Source organism: Chamaea fasciata, unplaced genomic scaffold, assembly GCF_029207755.1.
Source record: "Chamaea fasciata isolate MVZ Bird 193981 ecotype frontalis unplaced genomic scaffold, bChaFas1.0.hap1 SCAF_1, whole genome shotgun sequence".
Classification (NCBI taxonomy): Eukaryota; Metazoa; Chordata; class Aves; order Passeriformes; family Sylviidae; genus Chamaea; species Chamaea fasciata.
This window is the reverse complement of record NW_027094086.1, coordinates 144,973,709-144,995,407: the sequence shown is the minus strand read 5'-3', so window position 1 is coordinate 144,995,407 and position 21,699 is coordinate 144,973,709. Positions and strand designations below refer to the sequence as shown.

The 21,699-nt window shown below is 37.8% G+C and overlaps 1 protein-coding gene across 3 annotated transcripts in view; it reads right to left on the bottom strand.

The window, feature by feature from the left end:
* Positions 1-5,212: 5,212 nt before the first annotated feature.
* Positions 5,213-21,699, bottom strand: part of LMBR1 (limb development membrane protein 1) — a 67,278-nt gene continuing 50,791 nt past the window's right edge. For all 3 annotated transcript variants that reach the window (XM_066200813.1, XM_066200822.1, XM_066200831.1), the window contains 7 exons: positions 21,005-21,081; positions 20,696-20,773; positions 20,157-20,230; positions 19,833-19,923; positions 18,321-18,387; positions 13,992-14,153; positions 5,213-12,032 (listed from right to left, as the gene is read on the bottom strand). In XM_066200813.1, the coding sequence (XP_066056910.1) occupies positions 11,950-12,032; positions 13,992-14,153; positions 18,321-18,387; positions 19,833-19,923; positions 20,157-20,230; positions 20,696-20,773; positions 21,005-21,081 (632 nt within the window). In that variant the 3' untranslated portion in view covers positions 5,213-11,949. The remainder of the gene's footprint in view (positions 12,033-13,991; positions 14,154-18,320; positions 18,388-19,832; positions 19,924-20,156; positions 20,231-20,695; positions 20,774-21,004; positions 21,082-21,699) is intronic.

Genomic DNA, 21,699 nt, shown 5'->3' with positions numbered 1-21,699 from the left:
TATAAATAATGAAACTATATAAATTCAAGTTTCCTCTTCTTGAGCAGAATTGTGTCAGAGAATTCAAGCTTCCTGGAGGGGGTATATTGTTAGAAAGAGTATAACGACTTGAGAGAAGCAGTGACTCCTAAGGATAAAAAATTCAGAAAGCAATTATTTGACAAAAAGTTATGTTGTATTTGCTTCCTTGGTCTGTTTCCCTGAGGCAATTCAGCTTCCTTAAACCAGAACTCCTGAATATCAGCTCCTTCCCTTTCCACTTCTTCCTTCTGATCTGTACTAAACAGGCAGCACTGGACCCACTCATTTGCTCTGTCAGTCTGCTCATTCCAACCTCTTTAGAATCAATGCAAAATCCTTCCCTGTAGCAGAGAAAAAGAATACAAAGGTGACTGAAGAACATTGATGTTACACTCAAAAGTGCTCAAGCCCTTAGGTTTGGAATAAATTAACAATGTCAGCAGATTGTGATTGTCCTCAAAAAACATGACTGGAACAGACACCAGCAACGCTTCAATTTTCCTGCTGTTTGAAAGTCTGCGGAAGCAGAAGTAGGCCTCTTCCCCAAGAAGGCTGCCAGTTTCCCATGGGCCCATGCTAAGCCATGAAACAAGGCCTCAGCAACAGGAGGTTGAAGAAAGGCTCCTAAATGCACTGAAAGCTGCAGCCGAATGTCGTTGGCGAAAATTTCACTGAACTTCAGATGGCTACAGCAGAAACCCTCCGAGCTACCTCCCCTGGGTTAGCTTCAGGGTCTCTGTCTCTGGTAGCTGGCTGCCCACATTTCAGCCCATGGTTCTAAAAGTCATGGGAAGGTCTTCATCCAATACAGTGTCCACAGAGAGGCGTCAGCAGTAGGAACTCATTCTCCCACGTAAAAGTTGAGGATTTTGCAGGGAACAAAATGGGCACCACTTTTCCATCTCCTACTAGGAATAAATTCATAAAGCCTTCTTATAATGATTAGCCACGTTTGAATAAATTCAGTGCAAGTCATAATTTAAGGACCTGCACTTATTTTTCTTAGTGGCTTTCAAGTGGGAACTGTAGATGAGTTTTCCTGCTGTTCACTCTTACACTTTTAAGTGTTGTTAATGAAAACATTAAAGAAAGTTTTCACAAGGAGCTATCCATTTCCAGACTCTAAAAAGCTTTTTTAAAATAAAATTTGCTTCTCAAAATTGAACCGTGCTTTTAAAATGTCACTCCCTAAACATTAGCATAATCAAATGGCATCACAATAGCAAAAAAAACCACCCAACTATTTTTTTAATAACCCTGCCACCTCTGGAAGGATCACAAAGGTTAAATGGCAAGTTTCATATGCTTAAATAAATATCACAAAATAAAAAACAAGGTCTGAAATATTAGTACTAGGAAAGACACATATTGCTTGTTTCAGGGTGCTACAGTAGCCATTATTACACCTGGCATTAAAATTTTTAATAATCTAGATCAAAGGAGATAAGAAAGGTCACTGAAACCAAAGTAGGCTACTTTTTAGCACTCCTATACACAGAGAGCAGGGTGTTGCTTCAGCATGTTAGGTAGTGAATTTCTTTGATCCTACCTATAAATGTCACTCTGTATGTCATTTAATTGTGGTATAGCCTTTTATTGGTGCAATTAAATCTTTTCTAATGCATTACATTATCTCCAGCTCTGCTAAAAATCCTGCCATTGTTTAGGAAGTGAGGTAAGTCATTGTGAAATGATGCAGTTGACTTCAGTTTCTTCCTCCCCCCCTCCACATGATTTCTCCCAACGATTTTAATTTAAATCTCACCAAACAGTATAATGGTCCTGGAATTTGTTTAGTCGTTTGACTTCCTTTATCACACAGAGATGGTAAACATTCTGTTGCTAACCTGAAGTGGCTCCAAGCAGCAAAACGAAGAGGATATTAAACCAGTAAAAGCTTATCAACTGATTCATTGATATGCTGTAAATTCCAGCCTTTTCATTTTACTTTTGAGGGCTGCCATAAGTCAACACATTAGTAAGCAATTTGCTGACATGGGATCACTTAAAAAGGCTTCCCCATGGACAAAGTTCACCTCGGCGCTTTGTTTCATCGTTTCATTTTATCATAGTCTTGTGCTGCTGTACAGATGACTGATGCAGCTTTGCATACCAATGGGGGATTTCACAGTCACTTTATGCCACTCTGTCCAAGCTTTAGGAAGTCCCAGACATACAATGTACAGGATATGGTGTATGGTATTATTTTAGAAATAAATTCAGTTGGTCTGTTTCAGTTATTCTAGGATAAAAAAAAAAAAAAAAAAAAAAAAAAAAAAAAAAAAAAAAAAAAGTTATTCAGCATTATGCATTAAAACAGAGCAGAATTTCATTTTTACATCCTAGAACACAACAATAACAAATTATTCAAAATGCTGATTTCCTTTCTGTTCACATTGATAGTTCACGCTGATTTATCAGTTAGCAAAAAATCTAGGTTAAATTTCAGTTACACTTCTTTTTCTTTCCAACCTTAGACTTTATTTACTGATTGATGGATATGAGTTGGGTCAGGTCATGCTACAAAAAATCCAGGAGTAGCTCAAAGAAGATAGTATCTTAGCAGCAGAGGAACTGCATAGACCCTTCTCTCATACAGGAAAAGAGTTTTCCTCGTTTTTTTTTTTTTTGTTTTTACAGTTCCAGCTCAAGTACGCTCACTTGCTTACAAAACCAGGTCAGGTCTGGTCAAATCTGATATCACCATAAATGAAGACCAAGCATACCTCAGGGCCAGAAGTGTTTTCAAATTGATCAACCTTTACTTGACGGTGAACAGAAATCCCAAGTTATGTAAGAGTTGGGTGTAATCTTACCTTCTTCTTCCTGAAGCCAGATTTCAATATGGAATCAGTAAGGGCAGCTAAAATTGCAAGGCAGAGATTCAGTTCTACAACTCAGGTAACAAGAATCAGGTACAACTTACCAGGGTTGTTATTGATTAAATACTTAATCACATCAAAATATTAAAGATATAAGCAGGGTTTCACCGGCCGGGATTGTTTGGAGACCACAAAACGTAAATATTGGAAGAGGCCTGTGGTGGGAGTGTTGTTTATTTGTTTTTTGTTTTACACATACCACTGAAGGTCAGTGTGAACGTGTCTGTGTGGGAGAGACCAGGATGTTTCTTCCTTGACACTGAGCAGTCATGAGGGGAAGGCACCAGGTTCCCCACCTGCTCTTTGCTACACAGAATTCTCTAACAAAGTACAGGAGGGGCTGCTGCTTTTCCCATCACTTTGGGCTTTAAATACATCCACAATACAAAGGCTCTCAGGGAACTTCTTTCTTTAATGTTACATTGCTAAATCAGCATTTACTAACAAGTACACTAATCCAGTTCCTACTGACAAATGGATACATCCTTTCAATACCCCGTTGTGTTAGGGATCATTTGGGAACACAGTAAGTCATAACAGTCCTCAGTTAGCAGTGAATCAGACCATAGAATAAAAAGAATATGAGATCATGTTAGCAGAAAATTTAGGAAATTCAAAGTTTTATATAATTCTTAGTGAGTTTTCCACATAATTTCTGAGGGAATTCTGTGGGATTTGGGGTCTTGATTTCTTTGGGTCTAGAAAAGTTCATTTTAAATACTCTGATATATGCTATGAAGGGTCACTTTTGCTGTTGGAAGGGAGGAGATGTGCTGGTAGAGAAAAGCTACTTAAAAAAAAAAAAAAAAGTGAAATGAAACTATAGGAAAGTGTTCAGGTGCCATGAAGCTCTCTGACCTTGAGCTCAACCCTTCTGCCACCTCGCCTCCCACTTCCCAACCCACACTCCCTGAAAATATGGCTCCTTCTTTTCCTAGCACGTTTTCTCTCACAGAAAATGCATGGAGAGAAAGGTTCACATTACCTGGTCTTGATACAGATGTCAAAATGTCCCTTAAAACTGCTGCACACTTTTACGGGCAGAGACACACAGACAAGTCTAAGACTTGTGTGAGTCTCTGAAGAGCTTTCAGATATAGGGGTACATTAGGAGCAAGTGGCCACAGCGAGCTGGGATTGCATTCAAGATGATTAAATTCAAGAAAAGCAATCCTTTTAGGTATTTATTTTGTTGAGCCCCTGTGGGAGCATCTTCAGACATGAGGACGAGATTTCCCAGGCCCATATGTAATATAGAAACATACTCAAGGCAGTAAAAAGGCACAAAAATCTATACCGTGGACACCACCTGAGATGCCTCTTCTCCTACTGTCTGTCCAAAAACCAACCCAACCAACCAACCCCCAACTAATACAAAGAAAGAGCTGAAGACATGATGTAGTGCCAGAGCTCAAGCTTGGAGGTTTCCATGTCCACTTGAGCTCTGTATTTCTAAAAATACATAAGCATCCCCACAGACAGCAAAAAGGATGATAAGAGACCTCCATAAAACCGTTGAGGGAATCTGGGGTCACTTCTCATAGAGAAAATAAAAGGAAATGTAACCTTTCAGGTGTGGAAATAGCCGGTGCAAGCAGAAAGGCTTGTTTTACTATGGATGTTTGAGAACAAAATTAAAGCTTAAAGCATGGCAAAGGCCCTTCACATTTGACATTTATAAAATCTTGGACAATTAAAAACTGGAATATACTGCCTAGAGACAGCACAGCAATCCCATCACAGATAGCCCCTGCCAGGCTGGTTAAATACCAGAAAAAACACAGCTATGTTTGATCCTGTGCAGCTGGATGGATCAAACATCTCCAGGTCCCTTCCAGCCACATGATTCTTGAACTTTAAAAACAGCCTAAACTCTCCTGTGAAATGGAATTTAAAGTCTGAAGCTGTTTAAGTTACAGATAGTTTAGGAAGCATGGTGGTCAGGGGTTCAAGATGTAAAAATTGCCCTTCAGCCAAACTATTAAGCGCTTGAAAATTACTTACAAATTACATAATGAGCATACTTTGTTATAGACAATCCCCACTGGCCTAAAGCAGAGGGTTCAAATTAATTGCACACCTGTCTTAAAACACAGGGCTGTGGTGCCTCTAATGTAGAGGAATCTCCATCACATTCTCTATCTCAGCTATTTTGGAAATGCGACCATTTGAGAATCTCAAAAGCAGGTTAAATTGGGAGGAGGAAGATGAGAGAGGAACACAGCTATTCATACCAATTACTGGCAGGATAATTTAGAAGGACAAAGATTCTTATTTTTTCATTGCTTATAACAAAAAAGGCACAAAACTCTGCTATAAATCACACTTTACCTTTATTGAAAACACAGTAAAAAAAAAATTCCTACAAAACATTCAGTGTAACATTTCAAACAAAGGAAAAAAAAATTACCACTGCTTTCCACAAAACAAAACAACAAAAAAAATCAGCCTAGCTAAGGCAGCAAATATTTTCTTTTTTTTTTTTTTTTTGTAACACAACAAAATACCCACAAGAGAGAACATTATAAATAATAATTCTGGATGACCTCAAATGAACCAGAAGGGTTTTGTGGGGACAAGGCATCTACACCGAAAACTGTTGTGATTAAAGTAACACTCGAAGCACAATTTTTCAGCTGTGTTCTACCTTGGTCAGACACATCCATGTGAAAGAAAAGTCAGCTGCTCAAGACTGTGGAGTTTACAAAACCTAAAGCACAAATCAGACCAAGAGGGGACCACCAGCTCCATTCAGCACCTCCCAGCCTCACACAGTTTAGAGATTGTGCGTTTTTTTGTAAACTGTGATATTAACCACTAACACTGCAGTGACAAACCTGAATGTGCACAGTGCAGGTACCTGCTGCCGTCATCACAGCCCAGCCAGCAGCACCAACAGCCATGGAAAAGCCAGCTCAGAATTGTGTTTTTATGGTCATGCCACCCAAGCACACATGAAGCCAATTTCACATGACAGGAATCAGGGTTCCAGCAGCACCCTGAGAACATCCTCAGTCTCCTCACTGGGAATTTTAAAGACAAAATTTAGTGGAGACAAGAGCAGCAAATGATTTCTATTTAGGAAATGTAGGGTTGGGTCCCAAACCCCACAGGAAAGGAAATGCACCCTTTTGTTGTGTACATGTGTTTCATACACACAAACACATCAAGACTTCAAATACCATTACACTAAAGTATCTTCTTTTTCTATCCTCTTTAAAGCAACAGAAATCACACCAAATAAGACAAAAATACTTCGGAACCTAACTTTAAGAAAGTAAAAGTGACTAAATTTTTTTTGTTATATAAAGCCAAGGAGGAGAAACTACTCACAGAGATTTTGTGACTCCTAAGAATTTTGGTCCAGACTGGAAAAAAACTCATGGTTATGGGGAAAAGGGAAAACATGCACTAGCTTATTTTTTTAAGCATTTAAACACACCCATTTGAATCCACTGCACAGGTATCACCATCATGCCACTACTCTGGGTGATCAACTCACACGGGGAGAGAAGGCCCAAAATATGCTCATACACGTGAAATACAAAAATCCAGAGAACAGGTGAAGAGCCTCACCCTCACCACCTTGCAAAGCCTGACCCTGATGAAAACATGAGAGCTGACACAAAGTGTGTCCACCTCCCACTGAGCAAGGCAGTGAGAGCTGAGGTCTCTCTGTACATCCCACAGCAGATGAGCCGCAGAGCAGGTCCACAACAGGAGCCACCCTGCAGTGACAGTCACCCCAGGGGCTCCCAGTGGCCCAACCAGCTCATTCCCCTCACTGAGAAGGGGGGCTGTACCCTCATACCACTGAAAGCTAAAAGCACAAATATATGCAATGACTAAACCCCCTCACTCATGAGTCAAACTGACTTGAGCTCCTGGCAATTTGTTAGAGGACCCTCTAGTGACAGGATTGCTTAAATGGAGTCTAGTGGTAAAAAAAAATTAATAAAAGTGAACATTTTTGTAGTGGAAGAACAGTTCTAACTACATGGGAAAAGAAATACATTAAAATTAAAGCAAGTGCCCAATACTTCAATAGCTGGTATCTATGGAAGCAGGGTATAGATGAAGAATGCAAAATAAAGCCCTGTTCAGGAAAGGAGCTTCATCCAGTGATGCTGACTATAAAACTTAATGTAATGGGGGTAGGGAGAAAAGCAACAGCAACGCTTGGTGTTGGTGATCAACAAACATCTAGAAGCAGCATTCCAAAGTGCTCAGGTAGGTACATGTCAACATTCAGATACCTAAAAGCCTTTAAGAATTAGGATTTCCTAATTTCTATGTTGATGTAAGGCCTCCATACAGATACAATTTCTAAATAGCTTGGAATTCAGTATGTCATGAATATCAGCATTTACAGGATATGTCTCACACTCTCTCTTTGATTGTTTGGAGTCACCTTCTATATCTGTTAAAACATTTAATGCTATGCATATTAAAAAATTATGAGCAATAAATGAAACTAAAAAGTTACTGATAAAATATGATAATTAACACAAAACTAACAAGCATCCTCAGGTTTCTGTTGCCAAGACAGAGATACCTTCAAAAGTTCACAGGCTTCTATAAAAGTCCAACATACTGTTTCACTGTGAATCACAAAAGAGATTTTAAGAAGTGAATTTTTTTTCAGTGTCAGTGAATTACTGGCTTATTTAGAGAACAACAATTGACATTTGTATACTAATGATCCACATATCTTCTTTCTTTGAAAGAGTTTTAGGTGCTTCAATTGTAAAATACTTCAAAAGCCTTCCATTTAAGTTGCCTTCTGGTATGTTTTCTTACAGTGCATAAATCAAATCTATGTGGATTCTTCTGCTATTTCATGTTTTGTCTATCTCAAGGGGGCAAGCTAGAAAATGGGGCAGAAGTTGTATCACCATGTGGCTGGTGGCTGTGGCCTTAGCTTGCTCTTGCTGAATGGGATAAATTCAAAAGTAGCATTTTTGTAAAGTTCAAATCCTGACAATGTGATTGAAATAACCTGGCAGCTTACCAGTAGCAAATTCAGCGTTCGTGGGTCGGGGAGGGAAGTCAGTGTAGGCAATATTGTCTCAACTCAGTACTAAAATAACAACAAAAATCCTAATACTAGGAGGTAGGGAATCTTATTTCATTAAAGCAATTAAAGCTTCACAGTTCACATCAACACTTTTTTTAAACAAAACTAAGCACATTTCTTTTTGAAGAGGTTATTTATGTGGCCTTAATGTCCTGTCTCTGTTTAGATTATTTCATCTCGATTTTAAAAAATGCTATTTTAAAGATGAGAGAATATGTTAAACAGGATTTAGCTCTTTTCCTGTATTTGTTATTTCAAAAATTTAGACCCCAGTCCACTAGGGGTAAGGCTCACCTGCTGTAGATACACTACCACCCCACTTCTGGAAGAGGAAGAAGAGATGGGAAATAACCTAGAGCATACCTCAAGAACTCAAGAAAAGACATATGGAGGAAGAGGCCAACCGCTTTCTATTTCTACCTTATTCCTTTCTAATTTAGACTGCAAATTCTTTAAGAAAAGGGCCACCATGTCCTCACTACACAGCACTGGGCACATGTGAGCACCTCAAGTAGCATCAGCTGCTGCACAGACTCACGGTTAAGTGGCAGAGACATGGTGGGATGGACAGGGGCTGCAGCCCCTTGGCACCCATCACTCCTGGTGACACGGGAGGATGTGCCACTCCTGGTGACACACGGGAGGACGTGGCCCCAGGATCTGCTCCCATGTCCCTCCTGCCAAGCACCTGCTGCAGGAGCTCCTGCCTGCACAGGCAGCCCAGCTCTCCCTCCACTGGTGCTCCAGGTGGTACTTGGGAACCAGACAAGGAAAACAATTTATCAAATCTTTTAATTTCTATGACACTAAAACAGCCAACAGGGTCAAAGGTATCGGAAGAACAGGGACAAAGATAAACAGCACATTACAGATAGTAAACAAAGTTCCCTACGAATGCAAAACAGTTACTTGTACAGTAACCAATACTATTATTTTTTAGCTTAAAGTGATAAGCATGTGTGCTTTATGCTTAGAAACCCCACATTTTTACAATTCTGCAATTGCATTTAATATTGTGCTACCAACACAGAAAAAAAGCCAAAAAACAGCTAACTTAAAACACTCAGTTTACATCTATTTTTTGGTCTTGTGTGGTATCTAGTTGAAGATGAAAGCATTGATGTGCTTTTTGCCTCGTAAGAAGTGAGGCAGATGTTAATGTTACTAAGATCAGCTGTATATACCTTGAAGGTATAGACCACCTGACTCTACATGAGTCAAAATACTAGGAATGTATTGTCAATATCCATTAATGAATTACCAGTTGCTTGTACTTAAGTGACCATATGCTTCTGTGAAAAGTATACAGTGACCTGTATCTTGCATGCAGTGACAAAGCTTTGCATAAGCACGTCATTTTCAAGGCCAAAGGCATATTTTAATGTAGACAGTGTCACAATATCAGCAGTTGATTTTAAAACAAAACACTGTCAGTAGTTGCACAGGGTAGTTCTCAATTTCTCACCCATCTAGGAAACCACACAGTAACCTCAACCATCCCAGAGTCCAGTGTAAAGTCTTCCCTAACACAGCCTTAACCAACACATCTGCCTGCAGAATCCAGCAGAAGGGGTGGGGACAGTCGAGGCTCAAACATTTGTTTTGAAAAAGTGTTTCAAAGTCTTGCCTGAAGCTTGGGTGCTTCTTGGCAGGAACAGCCTGTGCTCAGTTGAAGTAATTGCCCAACTCACTTGCAGAAGCCACACATACATTATAATCCACCTTTTTTCTGTGTTCTTGGGTCACTGATGCCACAATAAACATCTCTCCAAAGGCACGAAGAGCAAGACCTATGCTGGTTGATACTTCTAGGTTTACTCCTAATATTAATTTCTTCAGAGTGTATTAACTGTCTTAGCATTCTAAGAGAAATATTTCTATAAAGCTAACTGGCCTCACACACCACAATTCAGCAGCCCCATTAAGATATGAGGACAATTTTGGTCATACAATGACTTGCATGAAAAAGTGGACATATTTCAGTTTTTAACTATGATGCCAATACATAAGGCTACAAGCTCTGAGAATACCTGACTGTTGCCCCTAATAATATACCTCCCAATATTTTAAATATAAACTCATTTTAGAACAACTTATAATTATAGCTCTCTGTTATTGGTTGCAGAACTTTTGACTCAGATAAAGGTTTCTCACTAAAGTGTCACCATTAAAGAGAAAAAATACTTGTAAATCTTAGTGAAATCAAGTAATTTTACTTTTTCTTCCAAGACTTGATACAACACATCAACAGTCAAGTTCAATAAACCTTGAATTTATACTAATCACACACACCAAAAAAAAAGTAATTTTCTAGCATCATATTTACTACAGAAATATTTACATTATGCCCCAGTTCAAGTCAGAAAAGGCAGCTGCAAAAAAGATAAATCCTCATGTGTACTGGAGCTTGATTTTTGAAGCACTTCAGGGGAAAAAAAAAAAAGCAGACATTCACACACGCAGCAATAAGGTCTACAGCCCAGAGCAGTCATCTAAGGAGAACAGCCAAAGAGTTTCTGACACAAGGTTTACCGTATTTTGGAACCACACTGGAAACCAAGTCGTCACCAATATGAGACCTAAAACTACAGATAGGCAGACTTGTTTTACAGAAACAGGAAACAAACAGGAAAATTTTCTGGCTCCCTACATGATGGACACTCACTGAAGGCATCCCCATTCCAGTCTGTTTGAAGATTACTTGTGGCCAAGCAGGACAAAAGTGCAACCAGATTTTGAATACTTAACTTGGTGTTTTTCTGTACTATAAACTGCTTAATTCCTAAGGCTGCAAGGAAATGCTACAAGAAAGGACATTATCACCCACTGATGCCATCTTGAATCTAAGGCCTCTGAGCAGTTAAACTGTAACACTGCAGAAATTCAAACTACCAAGACTGAACACACAAGTTTCACATACCAAACCACCTACTGTCACCTCTATAACCTCAGAATTTAATTTACGATATCTACACATATAGGCCTATATACATGTTCATGTGTACATTAAAAAACAGGATAGTGACAGATAACTGGATTATGCCGCTGAACAGAAAGCCTGGTAACTGAAGTATAAATTCAAAGAAATTTACTTCAAATTAAAGATTGTAGAAAACTGCAACTGCAGCCTCCTAGGCCTATGCTCCTTGCATTGATTCCAGGTACTGCTTACACACAGTAGTTCATCAAGAATTTCACAGGGGGTACTGGCTAGGGGAAGGGACCTCCACGGCACAACAGCTCACAGAACTGTGAGAGCTGTGACACAGCTTTTTACAAAGCATACTAGGCTCAGATTTAACCTTGAAGTTAATCTTCATCGTGGACTTCTGTAAGACATCACTTGACCACCAGTAAAGCAAGCTGGCATTCAGAGCTAAGGACAGAGAGCTGAAAGCACTGGCCTTCCAAGAAAGCTCCATGACACAGCCAACTGCATCCAGTACCAAAGGAACTGTGATCTCTCCTGTCCTTTTCAACTCACTATCAGTAGAACTGTTTATCTCCTGTCACGGATACCTACTCCAGGTACTTTACATTTCCAGTAAGGGTTATATTGGCCTTCAAGTGTATGTTTTCTTCTTTCTTTTTTTTTTTTAATCAAGTTCCAAAGTTATTCTTTATAGCTGTGTTTGTATAACACAGGAGATACTGTGCATTCAAATGGTAGAAAGTTTAAAAATAAAGATGTGAGACTATCAACAAATAAAAAGGAATGCATTTTTCTCTTCAGCTTCCAGTCTTCAAGGCACCTCCTGCATTAACTTACTGAGAAATAAACAAGCAGACCAAAAGTTCACTGGAAAGAGAAGAATCTGAGAGACCCAACTTCCTCAGAAGCACACAGCATCAAAATGAGACAAGGCTCAAACCAAACTAACAACCAAAAACAATATAAAAATGCTGATGAGATGACAGGAATGCCATGAGGTTGACGCTTTCAGCTCTGTTGATTGCAGGTGATTGTTATCACAGTGTTTTCTGATGGCCATTTGCAGAAGGCTTTGTCTCCGAGTCTCTTGGATTGTTTGACAGATGTAGTTTATCTAATCCTGCAAAACATTACAGAATAAGGAAAAACTAAGACTCCCCCTTGTTTCATGCACACAGGTATTCAAAAGAACAGAGACAATCCAAATTCTACTTCATGACTGCGGACTTCACATTTGCTGAAGACCAGAACTGGTGTTCTACCTCCTGTAAGAATTTCTTTTGGGACACTCCCTAGTGTTGTTTAAGTGAGAAAATCCATTACAGTGGACAAGCATGGAAGACAGAGAATCCTAACTTTCCACTGCTTAAATCACAGACTCATGTGATGTGAAGAACCAAGAAAGTCTTGCAATAATTTACCCTGTCACCTACAAAGACCTAAATAATTACCTAAAATATTTCCTTTAAACTATAACATCTTTTGGTAAATCATACACTGCTGATCTTAATGTCACCGGTGATGACCAGATCATTTATCTAAACTATTTATATATCTAACCACATTTTTAGGACTACACTATCACTGATTTTTCTCTGTTTCCAGCCATTTGTTCTTATCGCACAATTCTCTATTGTGAGTGCTAATTCAAGTCTCACATCCTGCCCCAGGCAAGCAGTTATTACTCTTTTTTTGGAGGGGAGAGATGAGGAAAAATGGCAAATTTAGCCATATTTTATTCAAAAGAGGCATGATGTCAGTCCTTCCTTGTTTGCTACAGTTTGTCTCTGAAGTCTCCTATCAAGTCGCTAAAATTAAGGATCAAACAAGGAAAGAGTTTCTTATACATTCTGTGTAGACTACACTGAATGTTTCACGGAAGCACCATGATGCACAAAGTTAAATTTCTTGAGTTGTTAGAACTGCAATTCCAAAACTGACCGCACTACCAAAAAACCAAAATCTCCTTAATATTGTCTTATTTGTAGTCCTAATACGTGAATTTTTTGGTCATAGGCCAATTTTGTCATCATTCTTTGAATTCTATGGGACAGTTTTTAACAGACACTGTGTTGTTCGGCACTGAAAACAAACCCAGTTTGTGTCAGGAATCTGCACATTTCAGGGTTTGTGACTCCCTACTTGTGTCAAATCCAGTTACCATTACCCTACTATGCCTGCATTTTTATGCTTGCTAATCTGCCTTCAACATCTGTAATTTTTTATTAAACACTTCAATTCTAATTATTCTACAGCATTTTAAACTAATCTTCCACCGGCACTCTGGGAAGTGCTTGGATTTTGTTTCAGCACCACAACTCTAAAAGTAGTGAAAACTAACAAGAGTAACTTCTAGATGATGCAAACTGAATCCTCAGTTACAAATAAGCACTAAAGTTTCACCATTAATCCTCTCAACTTAAGCGAATACTACTTTAGGGATCTAAAGAGAGAGGAGCTTTGTTAATTACTAAAGATAATATAAGGCAACAACAATTTAAAAAAATTATCCTCTTAGTATCAAATATGTTTCAATGCTTTCTTCTATGGTCAGGAAATATCAATGAAAAATTTGATCAAATTTTTGATTATATCAGGTACAGGTTTTACTCAGCCACTTGCTAAGGTTCTGTACATTCTGTACAAAGATTTTCTGAATAGATATTCGATAAAAAAGTACGACAACAAAGCCATTTAGATCTCTGCTAACTATTTTTAGGGAATTAATAAGTTGCTTTAAACAAGAAAGAAAAAAGCCAACCCATAAACGAGCTGAAGTTTTGATTAGGACTAATTGCTCACAGCAATGAGAATGTTTCTGTGCTCTCCAAAGACTGAAAATCTAACTGGAGATGAATAAGTACCACAGGCATATCATTAAAATCAACATTGTACCTTAGCTCTGGACTCATCAAAAAACAACAGAACATTATTCACCCTTACACCTTAACTTAGAGAAATTCCCACCCCAAAAACAGTGTTCTGAGAGCTGTGACAGAACTCTACCAGTAGCATATCAAGGTGTCAAAGGTGGAGAAAGGGAATGGTCAAGCACAGTGAATTTTCAGGGCTGTGTTACCTAATGCCTTCAGGAGCTCTTCTCGCACAGCAGAAGTGAACTTTCTGACCAGACACAATGTCGTCATGATAGCAAAGAGCAAGTTGTAAGATAACACAATATAGAAGTTCCCCAGCCAGTTGAACCTTCCAAAGTCTCCAAGGAGATCGAATCTGGTGATTCCTGTTAAATTGCATGCAAGATTTAGATCAAAACATTCATAACATTTTCTTTAGGAAATGCAAAATTTCCTTCTATTACATTTACATTTGGATGCAAAATTCTTACAGACAGCACACCAGAAGACACATGGTTAAACAAACAAGATAATGTTTGTTGGTCACTATACAACTGTAAGACACCTTTATCAAAATGTTTTTTTTAATTTCATAGTAAAATGCTTGAATAATGGGAGTTGAAATGAATTGTATATTCTAGGTAAGAACTCTTTATAATTTCAGTAAATGTAACTGGGAAAATGTCAGCTTTAGTATGAAAACTGCCTGAAACCTCAGTTTCTATAAAATCCTTCATGATTCTAGAAAATAATGAAATGCACCTTGAGCTTTTTCTAAAAAAATACAGGTAGAAAACAGCCTATGAGAGTCACAACATCTTATGGTAAACACTAAACCTTTAAGTGTTCTTCCAGAGCTTTGAAACCAAAGTTTAAAGACATCTTTCCAATTGCAGTTTTTCTTCTGGATATACGCCCACCACTACAGCCATAGAGCATTTGCACAGAAGGAAAAGAGGCTGAAAGACAGTGCTGACAGGTCATCTTCACAGGGCACCTCCAGCCCTGACACTTGGTCTTTGCGCTGAACAATCACTAACTAAGTGAACAACATTTTTCTGAAACATGGAAACATCTCCAAGGTGTAGGGCCCATTGCAAAAGGCAGAAGAGGAAGAACCACAGGTTATTCCTTTGCCAGGTGTCATGAGTACCGCACTGAACACATGGCAGAACATTGAGATGACAGCCACACGACCATTGGCTCTGATTCAAAAGCCATTGTATTCCCAAAAAACCTTTGGCACAGATGGTGTCAGAAGGAAGTGTGCCCTCACAACAGTGCAAAAGCAGGAAGCTGACCCTGTCCCAGAACTGAAACGGCAGCAGCAAACAAGGCAATCACAAAGTAGCCCTGTCTCTGAAACTCCTGGAAGCTCCTGATTTTCTATCATCTTATCTTGAAAGTGTTTTGGGACACTTAAAAACAGACTTCAAAAGTGATAATAAATGAAGAGACAGAATTAAGGGTCAGTTACACTTCGCCCAAGGAAGACCTGACACTTAGGAATCTCACTGTACCTGGATACCTAACACCTGTAAACCAGCTATCACAACATTAAAAGATACACACACTTCTTTTATGCAGCATCAGTCACTTAAATTAAAACATAGGAATTGAATTTGGTATCCAAGGAAAAAACACTGAAATGAAAAGAAGTTTCAAAGGATTAAACAAAACAATCATTGATCAAAACAGCAAAAGAGGCAGGGAGAAATACTAAAAAAGCACGGAAGGTCATAGCACAGAAAGAAGAAACTGGCTGTCTGAATTAACTGGTAAAGAGATGAAGCACAATAAACACAGAGCGGCTTTCCCACTTGAAGGAAAACAGTGTCCTTAACATTTCCAGAGCAGCAGTGTTTTAGTCAGACTCTGGAGCCACATGAAAATTAAGGAAGTTAAGTCAGGTTTGAATGTACAGGTTTCCAAAACTTTAAAGGAAAAAGGAACAAAACAGGCAGAGCACTGGAATTCTCCGGAAAAGGAATAACATTCTTTGTCCAGAAGAACAGTGAGCCATGGAGCAGTGTTACAAGGACAAACAGAAGTGAACCCTGACACTTCTCTCAGAGTAGGTGGGAAAATTATTGTCCATAAATTACACCCAATTTCTTCTTACAAACAGAAAAAGTCACTGCTCATCAGAAAAGTGACACAGTAACAGTCTGTAAACACATGGCAGAAAAAGGTTAAAAAGGTTTTGATGACTTACAGAAGCAGTATCTACTCAGCCACAGAGAAAAAACCCAAGATTTTTAATAAACTCTTCAGTAATTGAATAAAAACTTGCGTATCTAGTGGCACAAATACACACACAAAAAAGCTGATGGAATTTTACCAAACAAACTATTAAAGAATTCTCCAGGTTAAAAACAAATAGTAGGTTTTGGCCAGTACACACAAATAAACTTAAAATCCCCATTTACTTGCATGTAATACTCAAGTGTAGAATTCTAGGAAAACTTCCACATACTAGTATGTTAAATTTTCTCTGGAATTCTTTGATTTTGTATTCTTGACTATTAAATGCCTTGCTCTCAATTTGTTTCTCTGTGATTAGCAATATGGTGCTGGTGGGAAACATTTCTAAAGGGCTACTATAAGGCTGAAAACTTCTGGGAAAATATGAGTTAACTTATTTTAGATTAAAACTTTCCTGGAATTCTAGAAGAATGACAGATTAGACATATCCACCCCCTACATATCCAATTAGAATGCTATGAAACATGTAAGAAACTATTTCCATTTTGAAAAGCTGAAAAAGGTCAGCACATGTATTAGATAACTTTTGCTTTTTCACCTTTCCCATAAGGATAAAGTCTAGTCTTTTCTGTATAGTCTAGAATCTCGCTTTCTTAATAAAGTGAAAAGACTATGAATCTGCTTAACATATTTATTTCTTTTCATCTATTCAGTGCCACAGGGTAGTGGCATGTAGTGCAACACACATTGATATTTCTGCAAAGCACCACATGACTCACTGTACTCTAACACACTCTATTAATCCTGTTTGGACAGCTGTGACTGTGCATTTGTTAGCAGTGTGTTAATTGTTCCATCTTTTTTCTTCTTTTATTTATCTCTATGGCAAACTATTCAGGAATTTCACTTGTTAGTCTGGTTTTTAAGTGAGTTTTACCATTAATCTGTTTCCTATGAGACAACAATGGACCCAGCGTGTACACTGACTGCCACAGAATCTGGTCATTATCAACTGGTAATCTCATGGATCATTAACAATTAATTTTATTTTCTTTTAAACAAGTCTTGAATGCAGTAATTTAGTGGACACAAACTTATGTTACAATTCTATTCTAAAACAGTGATTTCTCTGTGCAACATCTGGCTCCACATGCTAGCACCATTTCACTTCTTAGACCTTTATCATACTGGTCATATTTTAAAACTGCACCGCTTTAAGTACTTGAATGACTCTCTTGCATTTTTGCAGAGTTTTACTACAGATTTTTTTTAAAGTTCTAGAATGCCTGTTATAAGATTCAACACTCCAAAATGCATTACAGAAGATTTTTCATTTGCTATAGAAATTATTTATAATTTATTAAAATGCCTCATCTGTAGATATACACAGTATAAAAACATACAGTATAATTTACTGGAAAACTATGAACTACTCTTGATTCAAGAGTATTCTCCCTGAAAGGAAAACCAGCTACAGAACTATTGAGCACACACTGCTGGTCTGTGGGTCTGAGCTCAAACTTCTAAGCTTGTACTTAAGACTTGTACAGCCCGAGGTGAAGATTTTTGTTTTGTTCTATTTAATGTTCCCAATGAAATTCACATTAGCTACAAGGATTCTGTACTACTTAAAACATGTAACAGCCTTGCAATTTAACTACAAGAATTCAAGCTGAAGATTATCTAATTAAAGTGAAGATACAACACGTCTTTCCAACTGGTTAAAACAGCTAAACTATTTCAAATGCTACTGACAATCCTTAGCAATCAGGTTTTTAGTTCTGCTACAGTAGACTCCAAACTGTTAAATTTGAAAAATGAAGTTAACAAAAAATACAAGCATATTATTGTAGGGAAAGTGAAAGTAGCCTGGTATTACTGCTGAGTAAAAGCTTAAAAAATGAAGAGTCATTAACTGTTTTTAAAAAGCCATTTGCACTCAGTTTACCTCATATTTCAGACACCAAACCCCAAATGTATTTTTTGACAGAAACTAAGCACTAATTTCACAGTCAACATGAAACTATTTCATACTTCTCTGGACAATCAGTTTTCCTATCTTTTCATCTCACAATCTCCTGTTTTAAGATGTTCAAAATCTGACCTTTTTAAAATAATATATTCTCTTAAAAATGCTCAAAAAGTATGTTCTGCAGTTCATGTACATAGATGGATATTCAACAGTTCATGTTCGTGTAGAAATGAAGGTCACAGATACATGCTCTTTCCACTGAAAGTGATAGCAAATTACATGCATACTATGGGAAATACAGCTACAGGCTCTTCTTTTTTCTTTTTTTAATTCAATTAAACAACCTTTATTGTGATGCTACTTGCATTTCACTTACCCAGTGTCCTTGACATCACTGGCAAAGCAGAGCTCAGCACCAAGATTGAGACACAGTTTCCAATTATCTGTTGGAAAATGACACACAGCATTTAAATGATAAATGAGATTGCTGAAGGGAACACAAAGAAAAACAGTGGTCAAGATGAAAAAGAAGAATTCTTAAAAGGCACATTCTTCAAATTGAACCTAAAGCAATTTACAGTAACATATTGTTAGTCTTGCTGACTTTGTCACTCCTCTCCACATGGTGTTAAACAAGATGAAGATGATCCAAGAAAAAAAAATCAAATATGTATTCATGTGCTTTTAATCAAAGTGTTATGTATGCTCAGATTCAAAACTATTCAAAACAACCATGTTGCAAAGCATCAACTGTTTACTTACTTCCTGTGAATGTTTTATAAAAGAACAATTCCATGGGCTTAGAATGGATGACTGATGTATCAGCTTAAGCCTTGGATGCAACTGCTTGCAGGATTAGCACTATTTAAAAAATTACAACAAAGAGCTTCCTTTCAATTCAATGCCTGTTGTCTACTTTAAATAATACAAAAAAAATTCACAGCTGTTAGATTTTACTCTTGTTCTTGTAAAGCCTTTAAAAAGAGTAATTGAAAATTTCTTTCACAAGGGATCATTTTCTTCAGGTCTACTTCTATCAGAAGCCAAAAGAAAAAAAAAAGAAAACTTGAAACTAGGTAGACATTTGTACATTTACTGTTTATTTCCACACTATTCCTGGTGTACTGTAAACAATCAATAGGAAATACTAAGAACATTCCAGCTCCCTACTCTAACTGTTCTGTGTGCATACCCAATTTCTCACTTCCAACAACTTGCTGTAAAGTATCTTAATCCATTACTTAAAAATAATATATATATAGAAACAATGAAACATACTGAAAAGACAATTAAATTCAACATCTGTTCCTCGGTTACTGATCACTTCCCCATGTCAGCTGTGGGAATATTTTGCCAAAAACCTAGGCATATTCCTCCAAATTAGGTAACAGCACTGGTAATTCTAAAGCCAGTGCTGAAATACAGAAAGTCAAATTAGCTTCAGATTGCAAGACGTTGCTGAAAAGCCGTCCTCAGTCTTAGTTTCATTATTCAAATTTGAATTACTTTGTCTGTATTACTTCTAGCAACCACGTTGTTCAGATCTCAAACAAGCTCCCTGAAGTACAGTTAACACAATCAAAGTTACTCATTAGCAATAAGTTCCCTTTGAAGGAAGTTCTTTCACTTGCTTTTCTATAGCCAGTTAACAAGCTCTGACATTCCTGGCTTTTTACAAGTGAATGGATGCCATCCAAACTAAACACAGCACATCCTTTTTCCCACTCATTCAGCATTTTGACAACCTTCCAGTTTGTGTTTACGAAGCTTACAAACAAATACTGATCACTGCAAATGAGCCATTCAGGGCAATTACTAAGAGAGTCAGTTTGTCTTGGGTGGCAAGAAAGACAGGAGGGGGCCATCCCCATCCCAGACTGTACCTTACCTTTGTCATAGTTGTGTCATCCTTCCTGGGAGTGAAATTCTCAAAAAAACGAAGACTGTAGAAGCCGACGACAGAAGATACCATAAGATAGCTGTGAGAATCAAGGAAAAAAGGAACCTCCAAGGAATGAAAGTTTCACTCAAGTTCTCAGCAGTCTCCTAGAAGTCTTAAGAACTAAAGAAAAAAGAAACAAAAACACTTCAAGTGTTTGAGAAGGACTGACCTATCTTTCTTCTTTCCAGGCTAGTGTCTTGTGTATTACCAGTGTCCCAGAAAACTAGACAGAATACTTGTTAAAAGACAGAATTCTTACAGAAAGGATACAAAATCAAAATTATTTCAAGTGCTGCTCCCACAAAGCCAAAGGTGGATAAGGAGGCATTTCCTATTCCAGGTCCCTACAAGGAAAAAGGTATTTTGAATAATTAAATGAGATACATGCAACAGTTCATCATGTTAACTTCTACCAAGAACAAAACATGCAACATCCTACATGAAATACAGCCTTTTCTCAATTCAGTGTTATAGGGTACTCTGATGTCCCACCCGCCAAGCTCCCCCACTCCATGCAATGGCACCAGCAGCCTTCAAACTGCAGTGAAATGCATTGCAAAGACAGAACTGCAAACTCCAGATTACTGATCTGTTTTACTGCACCATTGTATCTACACTTTAGTAAGAACTCACTACAACATGACATACAATAGATGTTTGTGTGGGCACAGGAATGAAACCTAGAAACAAAGTCAAGGTCAATGCTCATTAGTTTCCATATTATTAAGGCAAAAGCTCTCACTTGCACTTCTGCAAGGCCTCCAAAGCTTTACTAAAATTATAAAAATTGTAAGAGAAGATTACTTTACCCCTGATCCCTTTGGCATTGCAGTCTCGTCAACCAACAGGTAAAGAATGTTGAAAACGACTAAAAGAACTGAAAAGGACTATAAGAAAGCAGAAACAGTCTTGTTATTGAAAAATATTCCACATTTTAAAAATCTACACATTTATCCTCACCAGACTCCATAACGTCAAGGTTTTTTTAAAATGGCCAAGAAAAGAATATAAAGATCATTGCTTAAACACTCATTACTCAAAAAATTTAAAACTATTCCCTCAAATAACCAAAGAACTCTTCATGCTTTTTGCTGGGGGAAAAAAAAGAAAATTCTTACTGTCTGAATCAGGAGCAATATCATGACAGCAGGATAAACTAAATTCCTTTCCCAAGCAGAAGCTTTTTTCCTCCGTTCTGTTCAGAAGAGAAAAAACATAATCCTAATACCATAGATCACCTTCGAATAAAACAAGTAAGAATCATTCAGCTATCTATAAGCTCCCTATAAGTCACAACAGTATCCTGATCTGGAACAAACATCAACCAGTTCCTAAGAACATCCACCCTGTACAGCTGTACAAAGCAATGGCAAAAATATGAAGCCTCTCTAGAGGAATGCTGGGGAGACAGCGACAAGCAGATTTTTCTTAGAGGCATGGTTCCTCGTAACGTTTTTCTTCCCCAAGCACACAGCAGTTCCACGAAGTTTAAAATCTGCTGAATTTACACATACACTGTTTACATGGATATTTTAGCATGACTTAAAGAGACAGAACAGAATTTCATATATTTAAATAGTATTTTCCTCTTGTAAGGTAGGAAAGACAGAACTAACTTCACTGCACATCATTTAGCATGTGTAAGAAAAGAAAGCACTGCTTGAATTTTACAGAAGCAATTCAAACACAAAAAGGAATGTCCTAAATTAGCCCAAATATTCATAACCATATTATACATTAAAAGCACCATGCAAAGAAGTGTTACAATTTCTCTAAAATGATGTTAAAAATAAGATCCAAATCAGACTCCTTA